The sequence below is a fragment of the Colobus angolensis genome, unplaced genomic scaffold (assembly GCF_000951035.1).
Source record: "Colobus angolensis palliatus isolate OR3802 unplaced genomic scaffold, Cang.pa_1.0 Scaffold17, whole genome shotgun sequence".
Classification (NCBI taxonomy): domain Eukaryota; kingdom Metazoa; phylum Chordata; class Mammalia; order Primates; family Cercopithecidae; genus Colobus; species Colobus angolensis.
This window is the reverse complement of record NW_012114821.1, coordinates 1,593,993-1,602,702: the sequence shown is the minus strand read 5'-3', so window position 1 is coordinate 1,602,702 and position 8,710 is coordinate 1,593,993. Positions and strand designations below refer to the sequence as shown.

The 8,710-nt window shown below is 64.3% G+C and overlaps 3 protein-coding genes across 3 annotated transcripts in view; all 3 read right to left on the bottom strand.

Annotated features, from left to right (window-relative positions):
* Positions 1-3,974, bottom strand: part of MROH6 (maestro heat-like repeat family member 6) — a 6,768-nt gene extending 2,794 nt beyond the window's left edge. The window contains 9 exon segments of the mRNA XM_011938220.1: positions 6-89; positions 170-313; positions 424-538; positions 707-844; positions 937-1,121; positions 1,359-1,476; positions 2,152-2,306; positions 2,522-2,674; positions 2,916-3,974. Of these exon segments, the coding sequence (XP_011793610.1) occupies positions 6-89; positions 170-313; positions 424-538; positions 707-844; positions 937-1,121; positions 1,359-1,476; positions 2,152-2,306; positions 2,522-2,674; positions 2,916-3,332 (1,509 nt within the window). The 5' untranslated portion in view covers positions 3,333-3,974.
* LOC105508998 overlaps positions 1-8,710 on the bottom strand; it is a gene marked incomplete at its 5' end in the record, with an annotated part of 37,182 nt that overhangs the window by 15,723 nt on the left and 12,749 nt on the right. The gene's annotated exons all lie outside the window — the stretch shown is intronic.
* NAPRT (nicotinate phosphoribosyltransferase) lies at positions 5,753-8,705 on the bottom strand (the record flags this gene model as incomplete). The annotated part of the gene is made up of 12 exons (XM_011938219.1): positions 5,753-5,815; positions 5,903-6,010; positions 6,107-6,261; positions 6,338-6,440; positions 6,537-6,617; positions 6,719-6,803; positions 7,077-7,217; positions 7,291-7,487; positions 7,707-7,822; positions 7,914-8,044; positions 8,301-8,383; positions 8,460-8,705. Coding segments are annotated over 12 exons (1,509 nt in total), but the record flags the coding sequence as incomplete, so codon positions are not given.

Sequence of the window (8,710 nt, the reverse complement as noted above, 5' to 3'; positions counted from 1 at the left end):
AGGGCGCCCAGCGCTGCACCCACGAGCCGCGAGTCGCCTTCGCCCAGTGCGCCCAGGAGCGCCGGCAGCAATGTGCTCACGTGCCGCACCTGCTGGGACTCGAGTTCAGCCTCCTGCAGACCTCGCCGCGACCCGGTCAGGACTCTCTCCACCCCTCCCCTTCTCTCACCTTCCTGCGATTCAGCGCGAGGTGGCCCAGGCCCAGCAGGCCCAACCAGCGCACGGTGGGCTCGGGGTCTCCCTGCCAGGTGAGGAGTCGCTCCAGGATGACCTCCTCCCGCAGGAGCCGTGCGGTGGGCCTGCTCTGCAGCAGCTAGGCGAGGCACACGGGGTCAGCACGCCCGCGGTCCCCGTGCAGGCCGCTGCGACTCAGGGATCAAGGCCAGGGTCACCCTTCACCACCCATCCGGGAAGCAGGCTCACCCCGGTGAAGAAGGCCATAGCCGTGAGGCGCTGCGGGTCGTCCGCGCTGCGCAGCCGCGGAAGCAAGTCTGCGAAGAGGCCTCGCAGGTGGTGGTCGGCATGTGCCACCATAGCACTGGGGTGGGTGGAAATGGGAGCTCTCGCTCCGTTTGGCGGCCTTACTCCTCGAGAAGACGCCATCCCAACACCACCCTCATGCCCCTGCCTTTTCCCTGTCCCCCTGCCCAGCACCTGGCCAGCAACGAGTCTCTTCCTGGTGTGACATCCTGGGGTCCTTCCTCACCTGGCCAGCAGCAGGACACCCTCCAGGTGGGTGTGGGCTCCCGCCAGCCTCCTCCAGCCTCCTGCCTGCTCCATGCATGTGACCACCATGCGGCCTCCGTCCCCGGTGAGCAGGGCCTTTAACGCCTCCACGGCACAGCTGGTGGTGGGGACAGTGAGCAGGTGGGCAGTGGGGGCTGAGAGGGTGACAGCATGCTGGCCTGCCCCACATACCCTGGTGTTGACTCTCACCTGGCATGGCTGTGTGGTGGCCCTCGGTGGGACAGAACCCAAATCTTGAGCATGTCGGGGGAGCACGGGCTGCGGGCCAGCTTGTGCAGCTGTGTGACCAGTGCAAGCAGCAGATGTGGGTAGAAGCCCCTCGTGGCTCCCACGCAGCCTGAAACAGCCAGCATCTCCCCCAGAGCCCGCGTGGCCTGCGGAGCAAGTGGCCCACTTAGGCCTGGGGCACGCCCAGAGCTTCACTGGGCAGCAGAGGGACAGGCGTGCCGTCGACGGGACGGGGACTAAGCCTCAGACATGCGTGGGACATTCCAGGAGCAGTTACCTAGGTGCAAACTCCCTGTCCCCACCCTCTTCCCTCCTCCTCCCCCTCCCCTCCCCCCTCCTCTCCTCTCCGCACCCGCCCCGTGGTAATGGCTGGAGCCACCTACCGCCAGCGCCTGGGGTTCAGGCCCCGAAGCACCCTTCAGCGCCCACAGCAGTTGCACCAGCACCTGCCCATTTACACGCTGGTTACGGCTTAGGCTGCGCCAGAGCTCGGCTGCTGCCCTGAGGGTTTGGAGGGGGCTGGTGTGAGACAGGGGTGGGTGCAGGGGTGGGTGTCCAGAGGATGTAGGGAGTCCGCAGCCAGGGTGAAGGCAGCCAGTAGGACTCCAGCAGGGGAGGGGCAGGAAACAACCACCCCCATCTCTTCCCATCCCCAAATCCCAGAGAAACAAATGAAGTGTTAATTGTGCAGACCACAGCATAGCCTGTCTCAAACTGAGCTGCAGGGTGGGGGCCCACTGGGAGTCCTGTTGGGTCAGCGACAGTGAAATAAACCTGGCATTATTTTAAAAAAAAAATCGCCACAGAGAATAAAACCAAAGATAACTTCTGGGGCAAATTAACCAAAGAGTCAGGATGTCCAGGCACGTTAGCCCCCCAGCCTCATTCACCCCACTCCAGAGCCAACCCCAGGATGGTCTCCAGACCACCCGAAGATAGAAGGCGGCTCCAAAAGAGGAGCCCAGCATCAGAAACTCTGTGGCAGGAGTGCGGGGGGAGTTTGCAGAGCTAAAAGTGAGGGGAGCGGGAACGGATACAGGGCACAAGTCATCACGGGGCTGGAATAAGAAGGCCCTGCCCCCTTTCAGCTCCCTTTTCTGGGGCCAGACTCCACCGCCAAGCGGGAAGTGGGAAGGAAGCCGCGTGGGGACTGCAGGGCCAGGACGGTTGGGTTACCGATTGGGGGGCAGAGAGCGGGGTAGCAGCGCACACACCACGTCCTGCGCATGCTCCAGGGCCAGGGCGCTCAGCACTCGCAGGGCCGCCCTCCGGGGTCTCCCCTCCGCCAGGCTGGGCATCTGCGCCAGCAGTCCACGCACCAGAGCATGCACCTGGTGGGGAGAAGTGCAGACTTCAGCAGTCAGGCCTCCTCCACCGTCCATTCCCCTCTGGCCTGCACCCCACCTCCACCCCCACCCTGATCCCACCTGGCAGGAGCAGCCTGAAGGTGGCCGGCCGGGTCAGGCTGCGCTCTCCAGGCCCCTCCCACCACCTTGGTTCCCGAACCGGCAGGAGTCTGTAGGGCGTGGAGTGGGTGGAGGCTGACCTGGTCCTCCAACCGCTCCCCTCGGAGCTCCAGGGCTGAGGACAGGGTGAGCGCTGTAGCCTGCGTCCCTGCAAAGCCAGCCTCCTCCAGGCAGGCCGCCGTGTACAATGCGAGGTCGGCAAGAACTCCCTCCTCCCAGGAATTCTGGGGAACCTAGGGCAGAATTCTGGGGTGGGGCGTCTGAAGTGCCCAAACCTCTCCTAGCTCTCCTCCTGGTCTCTCAGCCTCCCACCCGGCTTCCTACAAAATCCCTTGCTCCTCTGTTGCTCGCCAGCCTGTTTCACCCTGACCTCCCCCAGGTCCAGCACCGCTCCCGCCCCCCGCTGCTGCCTTCCACCTAGCATCCACAGGACCCCCCAACCGTTCCCACAACATCCCTTCCCTCACCCCTCACCTGGCGGGGCCCCTCAGGGGCTGGTTCCAGGGCACTGTTGGGGGAGCAGGGCTTGCTGCCAGCTTCAGGGACGGTGGCCCCACGTCCAGGCTCAGCCTCAGAGTGGGCAGTGAGTGCCTGGGTCTGTGGCTCAGCTTCAGGTTTGAGCTCCCAGGACTCGGGCTGAGGGCCTGTGGAAGGGGGTCCCTGGGGCTGCCCCTGCCTGGCTCGGATTCCTTCAGTCAGTGCTGTCAGGGTTAGAGCCCCCACGGGAGCCTCCCGGACCCGGCCCCACACACCCCCAGCCATGGCGGCCCTTGCCTGCAGCACCTGCCACTGCTCCTCCTGGGAAGTTGTGCCCAGGACTGACCTAGAAGCTGGCCCAGGCGGGACCACGGGCGGGACCACAGATGGGCGTGGTGGCGCGTGCGCGAGCATGAGCTTGTGGGGGCTGGGGAGCCACACCGAGGTGCCTACAATGGGCCTTTGAGGGGCCCCCCTGCCTGGGCTGCTGGAGGGGAGTGGCCACCTGGAGCCTGAGTGCCTGTAGTGTGGCTCTACCCACCAGGGCCCTGGGAACAGGATCCCCAAGAGATGGGAGATCCACAAAGAAAGGGGGAGAAGGGCCCTCACCCTGACTGCCAGCTGCTGTGGACCAGGGGGCTCAGGGCAGCTGTGGACAGCTCTGAGGAGGTCCTCGAAGGGTCCAGGAGTCTGCGCCCCACCGTGAGCGGAGGCCTGATTCAGCCCCCAAACAGCAGTCAGCTCCCCACTGGGCCTGGGGCTACAGGTGAGCCCCACCCCCTGCACGCCGGCTCTGTCAGACACCCTGGAACAGGCATGACTGGGTGAGCTGGGGGCAGTCCGGAGGGGTGGAGGGGCAGCGAAGATGCCAGAGGAGCGGCGGCCCCTCCAGAACCTGTGCAGGTCCTCTAGCTCCTGGGTCCTTGGCTAAATCTCATGTTGAAATGTAATCCCCAGTGCTGGAGGTGGGGCCTGGTGGGAGGTGACTGGATCCTGGGGGCGACTTCCCCCTTTGGTGCTGTCCCCATGATAGAGTTCTCAGGATCTGGTTGTTTGAAAGCGCGTGGCACTGCCCCACCCCTTCCTCCGGCTCCGGCCATGTAAGGCCTGCCGCTTCCCCTTCCGCCAAGATGGTAAGTTTCCTGAAGCTTCCCCCAGCCCTGCTTCCTGTACCTGCGAAACCACGGGCCAATTAAACCTCTCTTCCTGGCCGGGCGCGGTGGCTCAAGCCTGTAATCCCAGCACTTTGGGAGGCCGAGACGGGTGGATCACGAGGTCAGGAGATCGAGACCATCCTGGCTAACACAGTGAAACCCCGTCTCTACTAAAAAAATACAAAAAATTAGCCAGGCGATGTGGCGGGCGCCTGTAGTCCCAGCTACTCGAGAGGCTGAGGCGAGAGAATGGCGTAAACCCGGGAGACGGAGCTTGCAGTGAGCTGAGATCCAGCCACTGCACTCCAGCCTGGGCGACAGAGCAAGACTCAGTCTCAAAAAAAATAAAAATAAAAATAAAAATAAATAAATAAATAAATAAATAAATAAATAAACCTCTCTTCCTTAGAAATTACCCGTCTCAGATATTTCTTTACAGCAGTGCAAGAACGGAACACAGCCACCCTGGCTGGGCGCCTCGGAGTGCGCAGGTGCCCTGTGGGCCTGGGGCGTGGTGTGTTCTGTCCAGTGTGTGTGAGTCTGTATCTCTGTCCTAGCTGGTACTCCCCGGGGCTGGCTGGACCGGGCCTCTGCTCCAAGTCCCCACCTCCACCCTCAGCCAACCACACAGTGGATGCTGCTCATCCTGAGCCCCGGGGAGCCAGATGAGCTGGTCTGGTGGAATGCCTGGGCAGAGGGAAGTGCCCCTGACGCACCCCAGGCGGTCGGCATTCCCCCCACGCCCTTGCCTTTCTGTGCCACCTCAGGCTGCTTGGACAAGAGAGGCCCAGGACCCCAGCCTCCACTTCCTGCCAAGCCTATAACCCCTCTTCCAAGCAGTTCCTCTGAAGCTCATGTTGCCCAAACTGGTGGAACCCTGAGATCAGGAACTTGCTGGCGCACAGGCAGGGCCAGCCCAGCACACAGCCACGTGCAGTGCCACTCCGGTCAGGTGTCTGGAGCTGAGTCAGCTCCTGGAGCTTCAACTTCTTCCCCATTCTTCCTCTCCTTCCGTGGGCTGCTGGGTCAGGAGCTGTGTCCCTGAGGTCAGATGCCAGGGGGGTGCCGGGTTGGCAGCAGCAGTAGCAGGAGACACCTGAGCTCTCCCTTTTGGCATGGGGAGTTTGAGATGTTCTCACTTACCCTGAGCCTGGGGGACGGTGCCTAGGCAAGCGTGGAAGCCCAGGGCCACGGCTGGACCCTCTTACTTGGCACTGCCCCCCCATCCTGTCCCGCCCCCAGCCTGCCTCTAGCAAGGAAAGGTCTTCCGCAGCAACTCCCTCAACTTCAAGGCAGACACCAAACCCCTCCCTGCCTGTGCGCTCGCAGCTCTAGTGTGGGATCTGACTCCCCACAGCCCACCCCAAGTCGGGGAACTCCTCACTGCCCTTCAGGCTTCAGTACAGGGCTGTCTCCCAAGCCGGCAGGGCCTGTGCTTTCCTGGGATGCAAGCCCTCCTGCTCCCTCCAGCTCAGCTCAGATTCCCGACTCCAGCCCAGCCCCGGCCGGGAGGCCCTGGGGCCAGGTGAGTGTGGGCTGGGTGAACAAACGACACACACAACACAGGACAAGCTGTGGGGAGAAGTGAGTGATTCGTGTTGTTTCCAGGTAGCCCCGCTCCGAGTCTTAGGGGGACGCCCCTGCACGCAGACTGTCCACTGGGGCCTGCAGCTGCCAGTCTCAGGGGGATGCCCTTGCATGCAGACTGTTCACCAGGGCCTGCAGCCTCTCAGACAGCACCACCTGCAGGGAGCAGAGAAGGAGAGTGGTGGGCATGGTGAGGGCAGGGGCACACAGGGCAGAGGCACACAGGGCAGGCCTCCCCCCAACCTGGTACTGTGCAGGGCTCTGCAGCCGCCTGTGCTCGGGGCTGAGTTGGCTCAGGGACAGCTGGACCAAGGCTCTAGACTCTGCCAGGGATGGGAGCGGCTCACACAGCTGCAGGGATGAGGCAAGGAAAGAGAAGCTTGGGGCTGGCTCCTGGTCAGGGCGCTACCGGGGCTGGGGGGCAGGTAAGGGCAGTGGGGTAGCCACCTGTCCTTGCTGGAAGCAGAGGCGCAGTAGTGGCTCCACCTGGGCTGGCCTCACGGTGCAGGGCTCCTGGGCCCCTGGAGGCCACACCCTCAGCTCCTGCCCAGCCTGTGGCGCTGGCTCCTCTGCTAACTGCAGCACGTCCATAAGTAGAGACCCTGTGTGGGTGGGGGCAAGAATAAGGGGGGCCCTGGTGTTTTGAAGGTAGACAGCGGGGGGATGGGAGGGTCTCACCGTCAGAGCCCAGGAGCCGGAAAGCAGCCTTGCTCCCAGGTAACGTCTGCTTCTCGGGGTCCTCCGTCAGCTTCATTCGTGGCTGGCCCCCCACGGCCACCAGCTGCAGGGAGAGGGCGTTGAGCTGGCTGGTCCTCATGCCCCACCCAGCACCATCCCTCAGACCTGCCCCCACCTGGGCCCCCAACACTGTTCCCACCTTATAGACGCAGCCCAGGGAAGGCTGTTGGGGGCAGGTGACCGCACTGGTGCCAATGCCAATGACATTCACCTCACTGCCCTGGGTGGGGGAAAGGAGGTGGCAGTGAGCCCAGCCAGAACCTGCAGGGGCCCCCAGGAACCCCCCCAGCCACCCTCTGCCTACCCCCTCATCCACCCCACCTCCTGGGCCAGTCGGGCCAGCGCCTCCTCATCAATGTTGTTGCTGACTGCAATGGGGACTGACTCCAGCCAGGGCACCTGGAACCTGCCGTGTGGGTGGAGAAAGGGTGGGGGCAGCCCCTCAGGTCTTCCTGATTCACCCTAGTGTCCCCCCGCCCCCCTCAACCTCAGTCAGGGACACCTGCGCTCACCTGCTTGGGCACTCCTAGAGAGCCCCCCCCCTCACCGCCCTGCCACAGCCTGCAATATCACCTCTGAAACTACAGCAGAGTGCCTCACTGTCCTTCCCTGCCCCATTCCCAAATCCTGGCTCCCCAGGGATCTCCCAGCAGGCACACCTCCTCCCCAGGAAACTCACTGGGCTGCAGCAGCTCGGAAGACCTTGCGGATCTCCTGGGCCTGCTGTAGCAGGTCGCCACTGTCCAGCCTCACGCCCACTGCCCGGTAGCCCAGCTCTCCCAGGGCCAGGGCGACTGCTAGGAAGTTGGGGAGACCACTCCTGCAGGAATGGATAAGGGGGTCAGGGGCTGCCGAGGTTCTGCTGAGCCCACTCCTAAAGTGCCTGGGCTTACCTCCGCATGCTGTAGGAGTCCAGGAGGCCCTGGAAGGCCCGGGGAAAGGCCAAGGCATAGGCCACAAAGGCTGCCCGCTCACCTGGGTGTGGCTCCTGCACCCCCAGCCCCAGGTGGGCACACACGTGCTCCAGCCACACCTGGGCTTTGGCCGCCAGGTCCACCCCAGGGCCCTCACCAGCTGCTGGCGCCAACATCTGTGGAATGGGGTTGGTGAAGAATGGGGGCCAGGAATGCAGAATGAGACCTGGGAGCAGCCAGGGACACCCTAGTTTGAGGGCAAGGGTAATGCAGCCCGTGCCAGCTTCCTGGGACAGCACTGGGGTGACCTGCCTGGGTGGCACACCTCTCCCCAAGGCAAGGGCTGGCTTGAGGCCTGTCGCCTGGAGACAGCAGGATTGAGAGGAGGGACTGACCGGGTCAGGGGGCACCTCACTGCCCGAAAAGGAAGTGACGAAGGAGTGGGCCAGGGTCCCGGCCACTGGCACACCTCGGAGCTGGCCCGCTAGCACGTTGCTGCTGCTGTCGAAGCCTGAGGAGGAAGGTGTGGGATTGGGGGACCTTGGGCCAGGACGGGGCTCCTCCTTCCGGGCTGTTGCCTTCCCCCAGCACCAGACCCTCACCGCCCAGGTAGCTGTAGGTGGAGGCTGTCAGGCCCCCATCTGGGCCCTGAGCCCGCCTCAGGCCCATCTCTAGCAGCCGCTTCTCTGGTCCTGCGATCAAGCGGAGCCGCGCTGCATTGGTGGCCACCAGGCTGTAGGGAGACAAGAGTCATGGGGCCCAGGGTGAGGGTCGCCAGGCCAACCAAGACAGCGGTTACCTGGGGCCTGGAACTTCCAACCCGGGAACTCCACCCTCACCCAACCCCTCCTTACACCCTACACCGTGGGGGCGGGAGGCCAGTCCTGGGACCCGTGGGCAGCCAGCCCTGCGGCCACAGTCCAGCACAGAGCCCCAGTGCTGGGCGCCCATCCCAAACCCACGCTCCCTGCCAGTGGCCCGCAGCCCACCTGGCGTAGCTGACCAGGCAGAGCAGCGGTGTCTCCAGCAGCTGCACCACCAGCAGCGGCCCGGACACCTGCAGGAGCGGCACCTGTGGGGAGCAAAGTCAGCTCCGCGCCCGGCCCAGCACCCCGTGGCCGCCGCCCCGCCCGGTCACCCCTACTCACGCCCGGGAAGGCGAGGGAGCCCTCGGGCAGGGCTCGCACCGTCACCTCGGAGCAGTCGAGGGCCCGAAGGTGCTCGAAGAACGCAGGGTCTGTGCCTGGGGGCAGCACCGAGGCCAGGAACTGCACGTCTGGAAACGAGGTAACTGCGCTGAGACCAGCGTGGGGACAGACCAGTCGTGGGACATCGGGGGTTCCATTGCGGGGCGGGGACTTCCACCGGCCATAGGTGGGGGCGTCTGTCGGGCGTGGGG